Source organism: Lissotriton helveticus, chromosome 1_2 (genome assembly GCF_964261635.1).
Source record: "Lissotriton helveticus chromosome 1_2, aLisHel1.1, whole genome shotgun sequence".
In the NCBI taxonomy this organism is placed as follows: domain Eukaryota; kingdom Metazoa; phylum Chordata; class Amphibia; order Caudata; family Salamandridae; genus Lissotriton; species Lissotriton helveticus.
The window spans coordinates 371,187,103-371,209,908 of record NC_136058.1 but is presented as its reverse complement, the minus strand read 5'-3'; the positions used below and the strand labels follow the sequence as shown (position 1 = coordinate 371,209,908).

The following is a 22,806-nucleotide window of genomic DNA, read 5'->3' as shown; positions in this document are numbered from 1 at the left end:
TTGTCCACAGACGTGCACTGTATGCAAGCAGTCACGATAGCCGCTTGACGGAGTCCGTCAAGGGGCGGCAGTAGGGTTATCCACAGACGTGCACTGTATGCAAGCAGTCACGATAGCCGCTTGACGGAGTCCGTCAAGGGGCAGAAGTAGGGTCATTCACAGACGTGCACTGTATGCAAGCAGTCATGATAGCCGCTTGACGGAGTCCGTGAAGGGGCGGCAGTAGGGTCATCCACAGACGTGCACTGTATGCAAGCAGTCACGATAGCCGCTTGACGGAGTCCGTCAAGGGGCGGCAGTAGGGTCATCCACAGACGTGCACTGTATGCAAGCAGTCACGATAGCCGCTTGACGGAGTCCGTCAAGGGGCGGCAGTAGGGTCATCCACAGACGTGCGCTGTATGTAACAAGTTGAGATAACTGCTTGACAGGGTCCGTCAAGGGGCGGCAGTAGGGTCATCCACAGACGTGCAGTGTATGTAACCAGTTGAGATAACTGCTTGACAGGGTCCGTCAAGGGGTGGCAGTAGGGTCAGCCATATATGTGCACTCTATGTAAGCAGTCGTGATAGTGCTCAACGGGGTCCGTCTAGGACCAGTAGTAGGGTCATCCACAGACGTGCATTGTATGTAAGCAGTTGTGATAGCTGCTTGAAGGAGTCTATCCAGGGGAGGCAGTAGGTTCATCCAAAGATGTGCACTATATGTATGCAGTCATGATATCTGCTTGATGGGGTCCGTCAAGGGGTGGCAGTGTAGGCTCATCCATAGGAATGCAATATGTACCAACCGCCACTGTAACTGGTACAAACAGTCCACCCAGGAGTGACAGAGGAGCTGTGCACAGGCATGCCGTGGATACAGGCAGCCTTAGTAAAACTCCCATCAGGGCCAATCGAAGCCTCCCATAGACACCCACAGGGCACAAGAAGCCAGGATACATAACTACTCTACATCTTGTAAGCCCACTGCAATTATACATTAGGTCTTTCAGAACTAGACTGCTTGTTCTACCTTGTAGGCTAGACCTAAAACGGATGCTTGGGTGGGTGGCAGCATAGGGGCTGTATGGCGTCTGTCCGGTTGTCCAGGAGGTAAGCCAGTATGTCAAAGAAGGCTAGCAATAAAAGGACAGGGTGGTAAGAACATCTGTGTTGGTGTCATTTATCCCGCATCCAGCAGATGGCAGTGAGGACTGCATGCCCACCCCTCTGAGAAGATTGTATAATGGGACATTCCAGCAGATGGAGGTTCAGGACATGGTGCTGCTTCCTGTAAACAGGCGGAAGTGATCTCTTGTATCCAGGACCTTCTGTCTTCATGCCCAAGTTGACGTCAGTGGCGCAACTAGAGCCACATTTCGGGGGGGTGGGAGCAACCAAAAATTTCAGAGGGGGCTAATTCTTCCAGCGATAGTCAAAATGGAGATGCAGGGGCTCTAAGAAGGGGTAAAATAACAACAAAGCCTCATTAACAAGTAAATGGTCTTTTAAAGACCTGTGAAGTATTCGGGTGTGTGCCGGGGAAGTTGACTCAGCCCGGATGATACACACGACGGGGGCGGGGCTGAAGCCCTTTCAGCTCAATGGGCGTTACACGCCTGGTTGACGTTCCATAGTCTTTTAATCTCAGAGGCTCTCTCAGTGAACGGGGTGTTAGCGAACAGTGTGGGTGTCTCTGCTTCTGGGACAAATTAAGGATTTTGGGGGGCCTGGGCTAAACATATATTGTGGTCCCCCGTCCAGAACAACTGTGAATTTATGATCCAATGTCAGCTCTTTCATGCCCTCTTTTAATTTCAAAAGTGTTTTTATTAAGTTTAAGAGCAAAGAGAATAGGCATTGCAATGCAATAGATATACAATAGGCATATATGGCGTGCGAGACAGGCATAAATGTCTTCTCTACGACTCGACAGGAATGCAAACAGATCATGCCTATATCGAAAAGCGTTGCCTAGAAATCGGTGAAGGTGCCATGTAAGAGCTGTGATTAGATACAACAATACGAAAAACCCAACCTCCCCCCCGACGCCCAACGCCCACCCCTACCCTCCTCCCCGACCAGTATGCCAGTTGTCCAGATTCTCCATTGTAGCTTTTACAGGTTGATGTGCATCAAGGCGTACAGAATCTTGTTTAGCCTCGTGGGTGTTCCGTAAGCCGCAGAATGCGGAGGTATTTCGGACATGTGATTTCGTGAAATTCTCTGGACAGAAGTGGTTGCCAGGTCTTCTGGAATGAATCAGCTGTGTGTGTGAGAGCGTGGCCTGTATACGTTCCATGCCCAAGGTAAACCACAGTTTGTGTAACCATCCAGTGTGAGTGGGTAAGGTGGTCGACCCCCAAAGTGATAGGACGTGTTGTGACGCTGCTTGCATGGCAATGCCCATCTGTTTGCCACGAGGTGATCTCAAGGGGAATGTGAGCGCGTTGGGCAGCCCTAGGATTGTGTATGCTGGGAAGCGCGGGATTTCGGTGTCAAATGTGGAGTCTATATCATCCAAAACTGCTTTCCAATACCCTTGCAGAGAGCGGCAGTCCCACAGGAGATGGGTCAGGGTGCCCTTTTCGCCACAGCCCCTCCAACATAGCGCACTTCGAAGAGGGTTACCTTGGTTGAGTCTCGCCGGGGTGAGATGCCAATATATGGCCAGTTTCACCGCAGATTCCCTGGCACTAGTATTGCGGGTAGTGTGTGCTGCTCTGTAGTGTATGAAACCCCATTCTTTGGGCGAGAGTGTTCTGCCAAGTTCCGATTCCCAGCGTCTTTGTCCTGCCGTCTTAACCGGTTCGGTCTCAGGGGATAACATCTTGTAGAGGTCTGAGATGAGGTGTTTATCCGAGTCCTTAGACACCAGCCAGCGTTCAAATGGCGTCATTTGCTGACCGACCAAGGGGGCGCAGTCCGGGTGCAAGAGCCAGTGGCGGAGTTGGAAGTATTGGAACATGCGGGGTTTAGTCATTTCATAGTCTCGCGCGATATCGGCGAGTTGGAGAAATCCCTCCACATCGAAGAGATGACCGGCTGAACGGCAGGCCGTAGCACGCCATTGTGGAAAAGCGCGAGGGTCGGTGCCTGGTGGGAACGCAGGGTTATCGAAGAGAGGGGTGAGTGGGGAAGGGAAAGCCGTTAGGCCCCTCTTGACCGCAACCGTGTCCCAGGTTCTCATGACGGTGCGTGTAATAGGGGAGCGAAGGAGGTATCGTGGCCTATGCTGGCGGGCTAGGAACGGGACCTTCCACAAAGACGTCTGAGCCATTGCCCTGTCTTGAAATAGCCACCTTTTCTCCGATTCAGGTCTATACCATTCCACCAAGTAGCGGAGTTGTGAGGCCTGAAAATACTGCAGGAGGTTGGGGATCCCGAGGCCACCGTCATCGACACTCCTATATGCCACCCGTTTGTGTAGCCGTGCTCGCTTCTTGTCCCAGACGAACTGGTGGATAGCGTGTTGTAGGTCCGCAAGCGCGCCTGGTGGCGGTAGTACCGGGAGGGTCTGGAAGATGTACAGGATTTTAGGTAAGACGGACATTTTGACTGCCGCTATGCGGCCCAGCAAAGAGAGGGGTTGTTTCGACCAACGCGTAAGGTCGGTTCGGATTTGGGAGGACAACGTTTTATAGTTAAGGGCCACTGTTGAGTCCGTGGAGGAGGTAAGAGTAACCCCCAGATTCGGAAGTTGTGCGGAAGTGTGTAGGTCGCAACCAAAGTCAGTCGGTGGGGCATTTCATGCCCTCTTTTGACTGGGCACTGACAGGACACAGGCTAATATTCAGGGAGAGTGACTTCAGTATTCAATATTGTAATACAGCAGCAGCTCACTAACATAACTACAAATAGTCCTCTTTTGATCTAAAAGAAGAACTTTTTTTATGGCTTTTACTTGAAACATAAACACAACTTTTGCCTAAATGGGTTTGTAATAGACTCTCATACATCAACCATATTAAAAATAAATTAATGGGAAACAGCATTAAAAACAATCAGTTTAACAATTATTCTTGGTCATCAAGGCAAGAATTCGCAGAACAGAGCTGTTGTTATGTTATGTCACTGTTACTCAAAGTACGGCCCGGGGGCCGCATGCGGCCCTCCTGACTTTTACATGTGGCTCCCTGATCAACAGCAGCTCTGGGCTGCTGTTTAACTGTCAGAGGACTAACAAGAAAAGTATGCTAAATAAACAGGCAAGCATTTATTCAAATGTTAGTTTGTGTTTAAAAAAAGGAAGTAAAATACGTAGTCCTGCACGGCTCAACTTTAGGAACATATTCATTTTAAAGACATCTTGCAACGATTGTGTAAAAATATGATAATGCCTCTTCAGAATCCAAATAGTGTATTTAATAACATGCAGAACCTTTCCACCTTAGTACATCAGATTATATCAGTGCCTTGGGAAATAATATTTTAAAACTGATAGTTTTGAAAAATGAATAAAGAAACATGAATTCTTCCCTCCACCCTGACAATAATGTCAATGGTGAGCTAATGAGTTAATAAAGCTGTTATGTGCACTCTGTGGGTGACATGGATTCCTATTATAAATGAACAACATTATAGTGTATTAAATCAAACATGGGAGAAGGTTTTGTACAGTGCACATCATCAAATCATTTATTTCGAGTCCTCTTATTAGTGATTATGAAGAAAGGGGAGGGAATATGAAACAAACAATTACATAGGGCCACACAATTTGATAAAGAGGTTGTTTTCACATTGTGCAATTCATCTACTAGAAGTATAAGATTCACCTCCCTTTCACCCCCCTCCCCCCCCCCAACTCCCCCACCAGCCACCCTGCTGGCCTCATTGCGGCCCTCAGTCGCATCATAGACTAATTTATTGGCCCCCTAGGAAAATGTTTGCGAGTACCCATGTGTTATTTTTTGTAATTTATAGAGCGTTTGTATACCCTGGGGTGTCTTGGCGCTGCCTCTATCAGGGGCCCTGGGTCAGAGCCCACTTTGCCCATGCCTCAAAACCTCTCTTCTCTGCTTCACTCTTTGTTCTTTGCTGGCCTTGGGTTTCACGTCTGACACATGTTTCGCTGTTTCTTGTCTCTCAGGTGGTCGTTCGGGGTCCTGCTGTGGGAGATCGTAAGCCTGGGTGAGTACACGCTCCCCTCCCAGCTCTTGTACTTATCACTGAATTTTGCCACAGCCTGTCCCTGTCCGTTGCACCCATTGGCTCACTGTCATTCAGAGAGACGTGGTCACTGAGGCCACTATACTAACACTGCTTCTCCTTGGCTTTCTCTGCCTTTCCTTGAGTAGATCATAAATGTACGTACTTTGCTTAACCCTGCCATCTAGTGTTTGGTCTTGGAAGAGCATCTTGTTTCTATCAATCTTAAAATTGCTAGCTTTGATCAGCCGTGATGATGCATCACGTTTGGACCCAGAGTGCACACACCTCCGGCATGTGATCTGTTTGGTAAATGTGTTGTTGTACTTTGTGGCCGATAGACGATTATAACACACTTCTTTATAGCATCCATTTTCAATAGCGCACAAATGCAATTTTATATCTTCCAAGCGCTGCATTTGGATGCTGAGGCAAAGGAATTTGAAATGATTTTCCCAGGATCACACAGTGTGATAAGCTGAGATCAGAGCCCAGGTCTCACACTCCCAGAATCCCATGTGTTCCCACTAGTCCACACCTTCCCCTGTGAAACCTTCAACCGAGGCAAGAGCTGCGGCTACATCTTACCATCTCACTCACATAACAGATGTACAGAAGCTCTCTCTCTCTATGTCCCTCTCTCATCTCACTCTGTCTGTCTCGCTCTCTCTCCCTTTGTCTATCTTTCTCTCCATGTCTCTCCCTCTTTTTCTGCCTCTCTCTCTTTCTGTCTCTCTCCACTCTCACCTTTATCATCTCTCTCGCTTTCTCTGTCTCTCTCTCTCCTCTCTCGCTGTTGCTCTCTTTGTTTTTTCTCTCTCTCTCTTTCTCTCTCTTTCTCTCTTTCTCACTCTCTCTCTCTCTCTATGTCCCTCTCTCATCTCACTCTGTCTGTCTCGCTCTCTCTCCCTCTGTCTATCTTTCTCTCCATGTCTCTCCCTCTTTTTCTGCCTCTCTCTCTTTCTGTCTCTCTCCACTCTCACCTTTATCATCTCTCTCGCTTTCTGTCTCTCTCTCTCCTCTCTCGCTGTTGCTCTCTTTGTTTTTTCTCTCTCTCTCTCTATCTCTCTTTCTCAAGCTCTCTATTCTCTCATTTCTCCTTTTTCATTCCTCCTCTTTCTCTGTCTTTCTCCTTCTCTCTCTCATCCCTGTCCTCTCCATCTCTATCTGTCTCTCTTTTTCCCTCTTTCTCTTTCTATATCTCAGTCTCTATCTGTCTTTCTCTTTCTCTCTGTCTCTCTCCGTCTGTCTCTCTCTCATCTCTCTCTGCCTGTCTGTCTCGCTCTCTCTCTCCCCCTCTGTCCATCTCTCTCTCTTTGTCTCTTCCTCTTTCTCTCTGTTTTTCTCTCTCATCTGTCCTCTCTATCTCTCTCTTTCTATCTGTGTTTTCCCTCTTCTCATTCTATATCTCATCCTCCCTCTGTCTTTGTCTCTCTCGCTCTCCTTCAGTCTATCTCTCATCTTTCTCTGTCTCTCTCTGCCAGTCTGTCTCGCTTTCTCTCTCTCTCTGTCCATATTTCTCTCTTGGCCTCTCCTTCTGTTGCTGTCTCTCTCCTTTCTTTCTCTCTCATCTTTGTCCTCCCTCTCACTCTCTCTGTCTTTTTTCCTCTCTCTCTCTCTTACTCTCTCTCTCTCTCGCTCTCTCCCCCTCTCTCTCTCTCTCTCTCTCTCTCTATTTTTCTCTCTCTCTTTGTCTCTCACTCTGTTTCATTTCTCTCCTCGCTCATCTCTCATTTTTCATCTCCTCTTTCCCTCTCTGTCTTTCTCTGTCTTTCTCCTTCTCTCTCATCTTTGTCCTCTCTATCTCTTTCTCTCTCTGTCTCTCTGGTTTTCCCTCTTGTTCTATATCTCACTCTCCCTCTGTCTTTCTCTCGCTCTGTCTCTCTCTCCTTTCTGCCTGTCTGTCTCTCTGTCTCTCTCCCCCCTCCTCTCTCTCTCTCTCTCTTTCTCTCGCTCTTTCTCTGTTTCTCTCTCTTATCTTTCTCCGTTTTCATCTCTTCTCTTTCTGTTTTTCTCTCACTTTGTCTCGGCCTGTCTCTCTCTTTCTTTCCCCTCTCTCTTTCTCTCACCTTCACTCCCTGTTTCTCCTTATTTTGCTTCCTCTCTCCCTCTATTAGTTTTCAGTTTGACTATGCTTTGGCGATGCTTTATGGCTCACCAGTTTCCAGGCACTGCCAGATCTTGGCAGGTTCAGAGACACTGCAGTAGTTTTTTTTAATGTTCTGTTTATTAAACATTTTATTCAGGTAATGTACACAGATTTATCAGTCTTACATTGAACACAGGGTTTGACACATGGACAAGTGTTGGATCTTGAGCACCAAAATACCCATAGGCTGGGTTCACCAAAGGAACACTGTTGTAAATGAACACAAATGGTAGTTGGGTTCCAAGGTATAGGTTTATTTGATAGCAGAACAGCTTAACACCCACAGGAAGGGACACAGGAGAAAACGTCTTCTTCCAATAGCAGCCCAGAACAAATATAAGATTCCACAAACCCCAGTCATGACATCATAGGTTCCAATATATGTCATGTCATAGAATACCACACACCTCCCCCCTTTCAGAAAAAAAAAAATTTGAAAGAAAAAAACCCAAAACAAAACAAACAAAACAAAAGGAAAACAGAGAAATAAAATTAGAACCGAACAAAATCCTTAAATTTCATAGGAAGACATCTGACACGTGAACTACAACGTGAAGCAATTGACCTCTGGTCACAGGCAGAACGAGCAGAGCCAGAATGGTCAACGTTAACCAAATTGTCTGCAACAATACCCTGATCAACATTCACAGGAATAACATTCTTTGTTGCATTTTCACAAAAAGTAGAACTATTCAAGATATCATCATTGGTAATATTATCAACATTAACATTCTTATCCAAAGACAGATGATCAAAGGCTTCGTGAGTACCACAAAGCTCAGATCTGTCATTCACCATATGTGAGTCATTAGAGGGAGAAACACTCAGTTGTGAAAAGAAGGAATTGGAGTCAGTGGACCTACATTCAGAGAATCGTTTCAAGTCATCAGATCTACACACAGATATGCGTCTTAAATTCCAGATTTTCCCATCTTCCACCCTAACAGCTTTGCTGAAAAGTTCAATAACTCTGAGAGGACCAGACCATCTGGGAGATCCTTTGCGGATTTGTCCCCCAAACTTCACTCTTACAAAATCACCAACACTTAATTTGGGAAGATTCACATTACGTGCTGGGACGCGGGACATCTTAGCTTGGTACTTATTGACTTTCTCTCTGACAGCCTCCAAATCTAATTCTAGATAGTCACCCTTCTCAGTTCGCAACCACCAAGGCATAAGCTTCGAACCTGGCTTCCTACAGCGCAACATTTCGAAAGGTGACAATCCAGTAACAGTATTAGGGGAAAAGCGATACGTCAATAAGGTTGCTTGAAGGGCTTTCCTCCATTTCAAACCACTACGTAAAGCCAACTGACAAGATTCTTTAATTACTCTGTTAAAACGTTCAACTTGTCCGTTGGCTTGAGGAAAATAGTTGGAAACTCTTTTATGTTTGATACCACAGCTGGAGAGGAAAGATGAAAAAATTTCGCTAACAAATTGTGGACCATTATCGGTAACAAGTTCTTCAGGTAGACCTTCTCTGGAAAAAACTTCGTTAAGGAAGTCAACAATTACATCAGAATTTACCTTCTCCACAATTTTCAATTCCGGCCACTTGGAGAAATAATCAACCAGAACAATGGCAAACATCTCTTTACCCGACTGATAACTAAAAGGGCCAATGATGTCTACACCTAGTTTACGCCACGGACCTTGAACAAACTCAACAGGAGTAGGACTCACAGAAATGGGTTTCACGGATTTATCACTTAAGGAACAAGGGGAGCAATTCCTTACCCATTTATCAATCATATTGTCCATACTAGGCCACCAATAAAATTCTCTGATTCTTCTCTTAGTGGAGGACATCCCTAAATGGCCTTCATGAGCCAGATCACAAATCATATTTCTTATGCCCAAGGGAGGAATGATTTTATCATCTCTAAAAATCATTGGGCCATCATCCATCAACTCATCCTTTACTTTAAAGAAAGAAGCCAATTCACCACTAAGTTTCCTCTCTTCAGGCCATCCTTTGTTTAAAAACAACCTTACATCCTTCAGAACATCATCCTGATCCCAAGCTTTTGTCCAAGCAACTTGTGAAATCAGTTTAGACTGATTATCACTAACAATGATGTTAATATCACTCATAGTAAAAGCCACATCACATTCCTCAGAGTGATCCACTGCTGGGCCATCCTTAGCGGGAAAACGAGACATGCAATCTGCATGGACATTAAGGCGACCCGGAACATAGGTGACAACACAGCGATATTCCTGTAACTTTGCGGCAAGCCTCGCTAGACGAGCAGTGAGAGTCCTACCACCACCAGCAGATAGCATAGTGACCAGAGGCTTGTGATCGGTCCTTAGTGAAAATTTGGTACCCCAAATAAACTGACGGAAGTGTTGGGTGGCCCAGGTACACGCTAGTAACTCCCTCTCTATCGTGGAATAATTAACTTCAGAACCACGAAGAGACCTTGAGGCATAGGAGACAACATATTCACCTGAATTGTCCTTCTGCATTAAAACTGCACCTAGACCTATATTGCTGGCATCGACACAAAGTATACATTCTTTGTTGACTGAATATGGCCTGAGAAAAGGAGCACATACAATTTTTCTTTTAAGTACATCAAAAGACTCTTGCTGGTCTTTGCCCCATTCAAATTTTGCTTGTTTCTTGAGCAAAGAGCGTAAAGGATGTACTAACATGGAGTAATTCTGTACAAATTTCCCATAGAATTCTGTAAGACCAAGAAAAGATAGCAACTGTTCCTTGGAAGTGGGGATGGGAGCAGACAGGATACTTTTAACATGGCTGAGTTTGGGCTTAATGCCATTCTCCGAAATTTCATGGCCTAAGTATTCAACTTTAGACTGTCTAAATTTACATTTTGATAACTTTAAGGTTAAGCCTTTCTCTTGGATACAATTCAGAACAGAATACAAGTTCAAATCATGTTCATTACAGTCTTTACCAAAAATTTAAATGTCATCTTGGAAAGCCACCGCACCACTACAATTCTTTAGCACATCTCGCATCAATCTCTGAAAGACGGATGCGGCACTGGCTAGTCCAAAGGGCATTCTCAAGTATTGAAACATGCCCTCTGGGGTCACAAATGCCGTCAATTTCCTTGACTCTTCATGGAGCTCCACTTGGTGATATGCACTCGCCAAGTCTATCGTAGAGAATACGGAGGCACCAGACAAAGAGGATATCAATTCATGAATGTTTGGTAAGGGATGTTTATCAACCCATATTTCCTGGTTTAGGCTACGAAGGTCCACACAGAGACGGAGATCCCCAGAACTCTTGAGTGATAAAACAACGGGGGAAACCCATGGAGAAGCCTCAATTGGTTCAATGATATGTTTTACAACAAGATCATCTAAAATTCCTTTGAGCTTATCCCTGTAAGCTAAAGGGACATTCCTTACTCTGTGTCTAACTGGTACAGCATTCTCATTGAGTATTATCCTATGTTTGAAATCTGTGTACTTGCCAAGAGTATCTTTGAAAACATCAGGAAACTTGTTTTTAATATTGCCTATAAAACAAGAATCATTCATATCAGAAAGTAAGTTCACCTCTGGCTCTATGAAACACACAGGAGGATTGGCATTAGGATCTAGTTTGATGCCTAATTCACGTTGGTGTGGCCATCCTAAAATAGCTACCCCTTTAGTGGCTACATACACCTTCCCATTAGTGACACGATCTTTAACTTGAAGTTTGGCCCAGAAGTACCCTTCCAAATCTATTTTCTTGCCTGAGTAACCTCCAGGATGAATGTCCGGAACACAAAGTTCTCTATTGTCCCAGAAGCTTTTAAACAAATCTAAACCAATGATAGAATACCGTGAACACGAATCCATCATTAGTTCAATGGACATACCATCCACCAGAATGGGATAAGAGGGAAATTCATCCAGTTCAACCTCATCCACAGAAAGAATGCAATTGAAGCTATTGAGAACTTCCTTTTCCTCTTGTGAAATATAATTCACTCTTTGTGTTGAACGACAAACATTGCCAAAATGACCTTTACGTTTACACTTCACACATACTCTGTCCCAGGCAGGGCAACCTTTATAATTGCCAACATGGTTGGGACTACGTTATGTTATGTTATGTTACTTTATTTCTTTTATAGCGCACGGCGACTCCAGAGGAGCATCCCGGCGCTTTGGCAAAGAAAGACAGCATAGAAAGCAACCACACAACAGAAAAGAACAGAAAAAAAGACTATTTCCTAAAAAGCCATGTCTTCAGATCCTTTCTAAAAGTCAGAAGACAGGGAGCCGATCTCAGGGACAATGGTAATTCGTTCCATGCCTTGGGTGTCAGATAGCGGAAAGATCGACCTCCCAATCGTGCACGACGAATTACAGGAACAGTAAGCAAAAACAGACCAGATGACCTGAGATTCCTAATTGGCACATATCGGGAAAGACGTTTCCCAATATATTTGGGGCCAATACCATGTAGGGCCTTAAAGGCCACAGTCAGGCATTTAAAAAGGACTCGTTTGGAGATAGGTAGCCAATGAAGAGTGTTCAATAAGGCAGTGGCGCCAGCTCTCCTCGGGAGTCCAAAGATGGCACGGGCTGCCGAATTCTGGACTACTTGCAAACGGGTCATGAGATATTTTGGTAGACCCAAAAAAAGAGCGTAGTCCAGTCGCGACCACAGCGGTAGCAAGACACATTTTTCCTTTGGCCAAATCTGTTGTCTGGGTAGCTTTTGACTTCACCAGATTTTTTCTCACTATCCTTCCTCAAAACATTCCTGGAAGAAAAATTAGGGTTAGGTTGGTTTTTAACCAAGGAGACTTCAGGCTCAGGAACCAAGGATTTGACATTTGAACCTCTTATTTCTGATACAAACAACTCAGACTGTTCTATACCCTTGGCTATATTAATAACAGCATTGAGAGTGGTTTCTGTTCCAAGCCAAAGTCTCTCCTGAATTTTCTTGCTCTTGGTTCGCATCATAATCTGGTCTCTAAGAACCTGTTCGTAGGAAATTGTTTCGAATGAGCAATAACAGGCTAAGGAACGAAGTGCTGATACATAGTCCTCTATGGACTCATCCTGTTTTTGAATGCGAGAGTAAAACTTAAACCTCTCCATGACAGTATTTATTTTCCTGCCAAAACGAATTTTCATTTGCCTAGTGGCTTTTTCGAACACGTCAATGTCTCCAGCATCTTCAATCGGAGGAAGATTGTCAAATTCTTTAATTCCTGCCCCTCCCAAACAATGTCGTAAGAGGGCTAGTTTGCGTTTAGCAGAACACCCCTCCTTTTCCAGGACGTCTACATATGCCAGAAACATAGGGAACCACAAGTCCCATTCAATGCTTGGATCTCCGGCTGTTTGTAGAAAATGAGGGGGGGCAGCAATATTCGTCATTTCTTTTTCCGATTTTGTTATTAAGTAATATGGATTCCAAAAGCATAACATTTTTATATATTTGGTACCTACGATATGTTGTTGAATAACTGCTCACTCGAAGAGAAACTGTGGTTTGTACACTCTAAGAAGCAAAAATTGCGATCTCCGAAGAATATCCTGTTTATTCCGATGAATTTCAAAATGGCGGCACGCATGTGACGTCAGCGAGTCACTGGGGTTGAAGGGTAGAACCCACAATGCTTTGCGTGTTGTTTGCGAGGCGGCGAGGAGTGAACGTCAAGTAGTGACGAGCAGAGAATCTGTCTCGAGTCGCGCTGGAACGCTCGGCCAATTTGAACAGTATAACGGTCAAACAGGTAAGCGGGTTGAAATTACGGTTGAATTTTCAGAAAAACTTCGCAAAAGTTAAAAAAAAAACTTCTCACTCGAGTGGCAGTACGTTACCTAAACCAGCGAAAAAAAACTGTAAGATGAGCTTGGCAGTCAATCATGTGAACGCTGTTCCGCCGTCAGATTCTGCTGTAAGATCCAGAATTTGATGATCCCGATCGTCGCCAGTATTTGTGTTGTAAATGAACACAAATAGTAGTTGGGTTCCAAGGTATAGGTTTATTTGATAGCAGAACAGCTTAACACCCACAGGAAGGGACATAGGAGAAAACGTCTTCTTCCAATAGCAGCCCAGAACAAATATAAGATTCCACAAACCCCAGTCATGACATCATAGGTTCCAATATATGTCATGTCATAGAATACCACAAACACCCCATCCGGGTCAGCGTGAGACAGTGCGTCAAAGAGCAGAGGGTTCATTCCCTGCCTCTGGGCAACCCTGCCAATGCCCTATATACTCCTCCCACCTCCCCCATACCTTCTCCCACTTCTTGGGACAGCCTATGCTTTGATATATAACTTTCTGGACCTTAATACACCAATCCAAGTCTTGTTTCCAGGCTGTCAGGTCTGGTGGGGGCTCTGAACCCAAAACCCTGGCTCTGTTCTTCTTTGCCACTATAGCAGACAGCATGAGCCACTTCTTTTGGTCTTCAGGCCAGGCCTCTGCCCGTTACACACAGGAGAAGCCATCTCGCTCCTAGTGAGACCTCCAGCCCCGTGACCTCAGCCATAACCCTCTCAATCTCTCCCCAGTACCCTGCATAGATGGCCAGGGTGCCTGACTCCGTACCACAGGGTTCACGGTTCGATCCCCGGCTCCGGCGGCAGGTCAGCCCAGCACCATGTGACTCTGGGCAGATCTTGTTTAATCTTACCGATGGCCCCTAGCCCCTGGACACCTCTCCGGAGGTAGCTGTGCACTTTACAAAAGCTGGCTTTTAAACTGTACTCGGTCTGCAGGTCTTGAAACGCAAACAGGGCCTTGTTTCGCCAAATGTCCCCTAGCGTGCCTGTCCCCAGTAGTCCACACTTGTGGAATCCCTCCAGGTTTCCCACCTCTTTTCGTAGATCACTGTCCCAGAGGGAGGTTTTTCTGTCACTTTGCCAACATATTTTAAATACTGACGGACCTCTTGCTATATTTGGTAAACAGCGTTTACAACGCAACTTTTACCACGCGCTACCTTTACCACACAACTTTTACAATGCAAGTCATTGCAACGACTTGCGCTGGGGGGTGCTGTAGGATAGGGAATAGTTTAATTTACTATCCAAAACCTTCCCTACTATCCACGGGGACTGGAGTTGGAATAGTAAATTAAACTATTCACTATCAGCGCCCCCCAACGGAAGTCGTTGTAACGACTTGCGTTGTAAAAGTTGCATGGTAACGGCATGAGTTGTAAAAGCATGCGTGGTAACGACATACATCCCTATATTTGGATCACTGTCTAAGTGTGCTTCGGCATCTGATGTATTCGGTTCTTGTGGTATAGTGCCGCTACGTAACCCCTCTCGCCCATTGCCTGACGGTCCACTCGATAGGCCGGCTCCTCTCTGTCAGCGTAAACCCACCCATTGACTGGTCAACTGCGCTGCCCAGTAGTACCTCTTGATGTCTGGGATCAGACCTCCATCTTACACCGCTCTCTGCAACTTGTATAGCGCTATTCTGGAGCTTCTCCAGTTCCAAAGGAGCCCGTGTATTTCTTTGTCTATTTTCCTGAAGAGTTTGGGTTGGACACTATAAGGTGCGCTCTGGAGGACGTATAGAAACCGGGGCAGGGCCATCATTTTTAACAGGACCGCCCTGTCCATCAGAGACAAAGGGAGCCCTCTCCAATGCGTCACATCCCCCTGAAGTGCTCAATCAGTGGGGGAGATTATCTTCTAGGAAATCCTTGGCGTCCCTGGATACCTGGATACCCAGATACTTAAACTGCGTTCGTACCTGTAGGAGCGGGCCCCTTGCCAATCTAGGTGGGGCGTTCCCCAATAGAGGAAGTAGAAGAGATTTATCCCAATTAATCTGATAGCCAAAATAGCTGCTGAAAATCCAAAATATGTGAAGCCTTCTAGCCACTGTGCCATAGGGTGGGGTGACAAAAAGGAGTATATCATCAGCGTAGAGCGGGATACGCTCTTCCCACTCTCCAGTACCCTTGATGCCCTTCACTAGATGGTCTCCCTGGACCCATGCCGCCAAGGGTTCAAGTGCCAGCCGAAAGTTCATAGAGGACAACGGGCATCCCTGCCTCGCTCCCCGCTGCAATGCAAAGCCTATGGATACAGTGCCATTGACTCTAACCCGCGACCTTGGATTGCTGTATAGAAGTCTAACCCATTTATTAAATTCCGGGCCGAAGTGCTTCCATTCTAGAGACGAGAACATGTGCGGCCATTCAATGCTGTTGAACGCCATTTGGGCATCTGGCTCAGAGGTGCAACTAGATCCAAATTTCGGGGGGGGGGGATTGTAAACATTTCAGGGGGGGGTGATTCTTGTAGCAAAAGGCAGAGTGGAGATGCAGGGGCTCTAAGAAGAGATGAAAAAACTACAAGGCCTTGTTAACAAGTAAACTGGTCTTTTAAAGACCTGTGAAATACTCGGGTGAGGCTGTATGTGTGCCCGGAAGTTGTCTCAGCCCGGGCTGACACACACGACAGGGGGGCTGAAGCCCTTTGAGCCCAATGGGCGTTGTGCGCCTGATCCGGCTGGACACTCCTTCAGGCCCTCAAGAGAGCCGGCCAAACTGACATGCGCAATTTGAAGGGTCCTTCTTGCTCCTCCCGTCCTCTATGCTACCAATCGGCAGCAGAGGAGGACATGCCCACTTGTATCCCCGCTGGAAGCTCCTGCATGCTGAACGTGAAAAATAAAATGGCAATTCATTGCCATTTTTTTTTTGTGTTTAGTGTCACTGCTGTGGACGGGGGCGACACCCCCCTCTCTCACTAAAAAAACGCAGCTGGCAGGTGAGAAGCGTGGGACAGAAGCTGAACCTTGTATCCACCAGCAGCGGTGACATCACTTCTAGGGGGTTTGTGCATGTTTAAGACCACATTACTGTTCCATTCCTTCCTGTTTAATAACCTTTATTGGTTCATTTTTACACCTTCTTTTGTTCAGCACATTAACTCATACACCATGTGCACCAAAAGGGCCTTTGAGTACTGAGCATTTTATAAGCGCCTTGATTGATTCATATGATTTCAAGGAGCTATAAAAACGGGGTTTGGGCCAGTTTGAGTCATATGGGATTTGGAAATTAAGGAAGGGTGTGATAATTTCCCCTCCCCTTTTCCCCGCATCCTGATCCGGGTCAGTCTAAGCATTCCACTGGGGTAGAGCTGAAATGTGCTGAAAAGGATCAGCTTTTCATGATCTGGTGTAGTCCAGTTCCCTACCTGGGCTGATTGATGAATACAAAATATTTAGCGACTGTGCAAACCATCCTGATGAACTGTACAGATTTAAAGCAATCACACCTGTACCAGATGCTGGAGACAATGTTATGCAAAAACAAAAGACGAAAAAAAGTATGTTAACAAATTAACTAATTCTATCTAGATCGCGGACTAATCGCCTTTTTAATGTACTATACCAAGGCATTGATTTCGGCATTCTTAATATGTACTTCACATGCAGCCATTATTTATAATTAAAACAGTTTAAAACATAAACTGACAGAAAATAAACACAAAAACCCAGAAAAGATGGCAGCAGAAAGTGTCAAAATAAAAACGAAAGCGTATTACCCCACACCTAACAGTGAATTCTTCACAACTAAAAGTGATGCAACACGTTTCAGCAATTGTAGAGACCATTGTATAGACTTCTTCAGGGCACAGATGCTTGTTTCTAACTGTTGTTTCATGCACCATTTCCTGAGCAGTTCACATACTTCTGAAGTGTTCTCCTCCACATGACTCTTTCGTTGTTTTGTCACAGGTGGGACACCGTACTGTGGCATGACGTGTGCAGAGCTGTACGAGAAGCTGCCACAGGGCTACCGAATGGAGAAGCCTCTAAACTGTGATGATGAGGTGTAAGTGGCAATTTACTCCCTCTCCGTTTACCCATACGCCCTCCTTCCTCAACCCATTCATTCTGCACAGGAGGTCAAGCATTGCCACATGTGGGTCCTGCACCTCAAAATAAAGTGTAATCTGTACCAGGAGGTGTGTGCCCTCGAGGCATAGATTCATGAATTGTTAGAATTCAAAAAGATTTCCAAAGTGCACCTAGAAAGGCTTTGTGAATTCTAAATTACGTCCTTCATGATCCTTATTCATAATTTCCAAATGCGTTTGCAAAAATGCCTTATGTGAAATATCATAAACCTTCTAGAGCATCAACACCATGAAATATCTTCCTCCCTGCACTTAGGAAATGGTTTACATCACACTGGCGTATTCTTAGGCATCAGCAAATCCTCTTACCAGTGTACATATATGTTTTGTGAATTTCTCAGCTGACTTTGAATGCATAACTAAAGCCCTTTGCGTGTATAAATTGAATATTTAGGGGCTTATGTTTGGAGCCCTACATCACTTTTGCACCACGTAAAGTAGTACAGGCGTGACGCAGGGATCTCATAGAGATTTATGAAGCCACACAAAGCCACCCTGCATGGTTTTGAGTGGCCTCATAAATCATGAGTAATGCAACGCAATGCAAATCGCTGAGTCGCCTTACTCTGTGCCCGGGAGGCATTCCAAGGGCTTTGCAGTGGGTATTCCCACATAACACCCATGGAATTTGATGCTGCCCCAGATCTACAAGCTCTTGTAAACCTGGGGAAGTGCCACATCCTTACACCTCCCGAGGTGAGGCATAACGAAAAGAAATATGTTTATTTCTCCTCGTTTTTTCCCCTTTCATTCTGCACCACACATAGAAAGAAGAAAACTCATCCTACGATTGTTTTTGTACTGGAAGGTGCCCCTGTCTGCGATGGAGGCACAAGCTGCACAATGGTGCGAAGGTGCCTACATTGGTACTAGGCTTCCAAAAGTGCAGCAGTGCTAGGGGAAAGAACAGGAATGCGCCGTATTGCTTTATTATGGTTCATTCCTGCCCTTTCACCTTGGCGTAGGACATTGCAGCAAGGCTGCCCTACGCCAAAATCCCATAAACGAGGCCCTTAGTCCAAAGGTTTAGGTGAACCGTGCCTTTAGTGACTGGAATCAGATTTCCGTACAGCGCTGAACTATGACAAGTCTACAGCGTGTGAGCCACGCTGGTCCCATCTGCGAGTCCATGTGTTGTTACACAAACACACTCATTGTGCCTTTTGTGTTTCTCTGCTTTGTCCAGATATGACATGATGAGACAGTGCTGGCGAGACCGACCCTACGAGCGCCCTCCATTTGCTCAGATTTCCGTGCAGCTGGTCCGAATGTTGGAAGCGCGTAAGGTATGGTATCACAAAACCTATGTGCACATACTATCACATACAAACATGCAGATACTCCATTCTCTCAATACATTAGGTGTGGTTCCAATATCACATGTCATGCATGCGCATCTATCAACATATACATGGGTACAGATACTACAGTATCATACCAAATCCATGTGAGTACGGCACAGCATGCCAACACATATTACACAGGATATCATGCAAACCATGTGTGTGCCGTAAAGCATCACATCCATCCATGTGAAACAGCACCATTTCACACCCAGTCTTTGTGAAGACAGTACAGTATTGTACGCAATCCCCACGTAATAGTGTCACACCCTGTCTCTCCTCAAATAGTACAGTATCACACCCTATCTGTTTGTAGAAAGTGCAGTATCACACCCTATCTGTCTGCACACGGTACAGTATCACACCCTATCTGTCTGCACACGGTACAGTATCACACCCTATCTGTCTGCACACGGTACAGTATCACACCCTATCTGTCTGCACACGGTACAGTATCACACCCTATCTGTTTGTAGAAAGTGCAGTATCACACCCTATCTGTCTGCACACGGTACAGTATCACACCCTATCTGTCTGCACACGGTACAGCATCACACCCTATCTGTCTGCACACGGTACAGTATCGCAACCTATCTGTCTGGACATGGTACAGTATCACACCCTATCTGTCTGCACATGGTACAGTATCACACCCTATCTGTCTGCACACGGTACAGTATCACAACCTATCTGTCCGCACACGGTACAGTATCACACCCTATCTGTCTGCACACGGTACAGTATCACACCCTATCTGTCTGCACACGGTACAGTATCACAATCTATCTGTCTGCACATGGTACAGTATCACACCCTATCTGTCTGCACACGGTACAATATCACACCCTATCTGTCTGCACATGGTACTGTATCACACCCTATCTGTCTGCACATGGTACAGTATCACACCCTATCTGTCCACACACAGTATAGTATCCCACCCTATCTGTCTGCACACAGTACAGTATCACAACCTATCTGTCTGCACATGGTACAGTATCACACCCTATCTGTCTGCACATGGTACTGTATCACACCCTATCTGTCTGCACACGGTACAGTATCACACCCTATCTGTCTGCACACGGTACAGTATCACACCCTATCTGTCTGCACTCGGTACAGTATCACACCCTATCTGTCTGCACATGGTACTGTATCACACCCTATCTGTCTGCACACGGTACAGTATCACACCCTATCTGTCTGCACACGGTACAGTATCAGACCCTATCTGTCTGCACACGGTACAGTATCACACCCTATCTGTCTGCACACGGTACAGTATCACACCCTATCTGTCCACACACAGTATAGTATCACACCCTATCTGTCTGCACACGGTACAGTATCACAATCTATCTGTCTGCACATGGTACAGTATCACACCCTATCTGTCTGCACACGGTACAGTATCACACCCTATCTGTCTGCACATGGTACTGTATCACACCCTATCTGTCTGCACACGGTACAGTATCACACCCTATCTGTCCACACACAGTATAGTATCACACCCTATCTGTCTGCACACGGTACAGTATCACACCCTATCTGTCTGGACACGGTACAGTATCACACCCTATCTGTCTGCACACGGTACAGTATCAGACCCTATCTGTCTGCACACGGTACAGTATCACAACCTATCTGTCTGCACATGGTACAATATCACACCCTATCTGTCTGGACACGGTACAGTATCACACCCTATCTGTCTGCACATGGTACAGTATCACACCCTATCTGTCTGCACACGGTACAGTATCACAACCTATCTGTCCGCACACGGTACAGTATCACACCCTATCTGTCTGCACACGGTACAGTATCACACCCTATCTGTCTGCACATGGTACTGTATCACACCCTATCTGTCTGCACACGGTACAGTATCACACCCTATCTGTCCGCACACGGTACAGTATCACACCCTATCTGTCTGCACACGGTACAGTATCACACCCTATCTGTCTGCACATGGTACTGTATCACACCCTATCTGTCTGCACACGGTACAGTATCACACCCTATCTGTCTGCACACGGTACAGTATCAGACCCTATCTGTCTGCACATGGTACAGTATCACACCCTATCTGTCTGCACACGGTACAGTATCACAACCTATCTGTCCGCACACGGTACAGTATCACACCCTATCTGTCTGCACACGGTACAGTATCACACCCTATCTGTCTGCACATGGTACTGTATCACACCCTATCTGTCTGCACACGGTACAGTATCACACCCTACCTGTCCGCACACAGTATAGTATCACAACCTATCTGTCCGCACACAATAAATCACACCCTATCTGTCCACACATAGTACAGTATCACATCATATTTGTCTGCACATAGTATAGTATAATAGCATGGTATCTCAGTCTGCTTGCAGAGAGCACAGTATTGCATCCCATCCGTGGCTGGTAGCGCTGTATCACACCTAGACATTTTGTATAGATGACAGTATCACAGTCAGTCTACTAATTATAGTAGATTACTGCATCCAGCTCATGATCTGATTGTATATCATCACTCCTGATGTCCTTGCAAATGGGACGGTATTACTCACTATCCATGCAGACACAGTACAGCATCACACAGAGCTTCTTTGCTAATCATACTGTACCACACCACATCCTTGTGTATGTGGGAGGACATGAACCCTCCACAATCTGTCGGCAGCTATTCTACACCCAGAGTAGTAAGTGCAGTATCACATCTTAGTGCACTCGTCACTGACATCCAGTACCCAGTGTACATGCAGTACAGTATACCACCCCCTTTCTGTGAAAATAGTACTGCATGGAACCCCATTTGGGGGCAGATAGTACAGTAGCAAACCAACATACTCCATAACTGAGTCAACAGCAGGCACCCACTCACCATCCAATGACAGATAGTACAGTACCACGCATCAGCAATGTTCAGATAGTACATTATTTCCGCCCATGTATGTGTATATTGTTCTATATAATATCCAACCCAGGTGCAGATAACACAGCATCATATCCCACTAGTTTGCATTTACTTCAAGAAACTTCTCTTTGAAATGTACAGAAAGTTCAGTATCCTCCTCTCCTATGTCAGTGGGGTTAATAATTCAGCGTCACGCCCATCTGAGCATAGATATCACAGTATCACTCTACATGTGCACAGGTAGAGCTATGGCACAGCACATCATTGTGTAGATGGTGCAGCATCACGACCTGCCAATGTGCATAGTACAGTACAGTATTGTTGAAGACAATATGTATAAAAACACTATTAAACTGTATAATACAAGACCATCAAATTGATTATTGTCAATTTATAGCCATTGAGGGCTTTGAGCATAATTCAATAATTAATCAATTTGAATTTTATGTACCCTTCTGTGTCCATTCCAATAAGTAATTGAGGACACATAATAGTGTTGGGTTGGTTTTATTTGAATAAGAGTACACTAAGTATGAGTTACAATAGAAACCTGTTACTGAGAGTAAACTTACATTGATGGTCACCAAAGTTCCAGCCATATCTCAGTATATTGAGAGGATAAGCACACTATACACTAGACATCATAGTTGTAGCTTTAGATCTAACATCTTATGTTATGACCACTGGTATTGTAGGATTTTGTGTTTGCTTATTACCATCTTGCAGAAGTTATCTTTTAGTAAGAGAGTGAGTAGTGTGCGACATTCAGTCAATAATGCCTATAAACAGAAAATAAGTAATCAATTTGTTAGTATCTGATTATTCAATTTATTAGTGTATTTAGATGAATCTTCTTTCATTTTGCTAACTATAAAGGTTCAGCAACGGAGATTATATTTTTATGATAATTACAGTCTTTGTTAAGTGTGACCACTGCGAAACTGTGTTGCTGTATTTTAATGATATATCTGTCAAGGGTGATTGACATATAGCAAGACAAATGTTAAGCAAAGCCCTTATGATAGGACTGAACTCCAATTGCATGGAAGGACTCTCATTTGTGTTACTTGTCATTTGTCCCCAACTTTACTTTAAATAAGACTTTTACATATACTTCCCCGAAGGGTAGCTGGCGTATGGAAGTTATTGCTTGTGATACCCACAACAATTTCTATGCATGTTACAGTACTACACACCTTTTATGTGGAGATGGAACAGTGTACCTGAGCACTGTCTAACTATAATCCTACACTTAATGTCGTATAACATTATACCTGCACTTAACCTTTTCCTGTATTGACACCTACACTTGTTATTGTCCAGCTTAAAGAATGAAAATTCCTCATATGTATT

The 22,806-nt window shown here is 45.1% G+C and overlaps 1 protein-coding gene across 1 annotated transcript in view; it reads left to right on the top strand.

Moving 5' to 3' along the window:
* TIE1 (tyrosine kinase with immunoglobulin like and EGF like domains 1) overlaps positions 1-22,806 on the top strand; it is a 314,542-nt gene that overhangs the window by 287,918 nt on the left and 3,818 nt on the right. Inside the window, exons 20-22 of the mRNA XM_078672346.1 lie at positions 5,071-5,111; positions 17,003-17,099; positions 18,371-18,470. Of these exons, the coding sequence (XP_078528472.1) occupies positions 5,071-5,111; positions 17,003-17,099; positions 18,371-18,470 (238 nt within the window). The remainder of the gene's footprint in view (positions 1-5,070; positions 5,112-17,002; positions 17,100-18,370; positions 18,471-22,806) is intronic.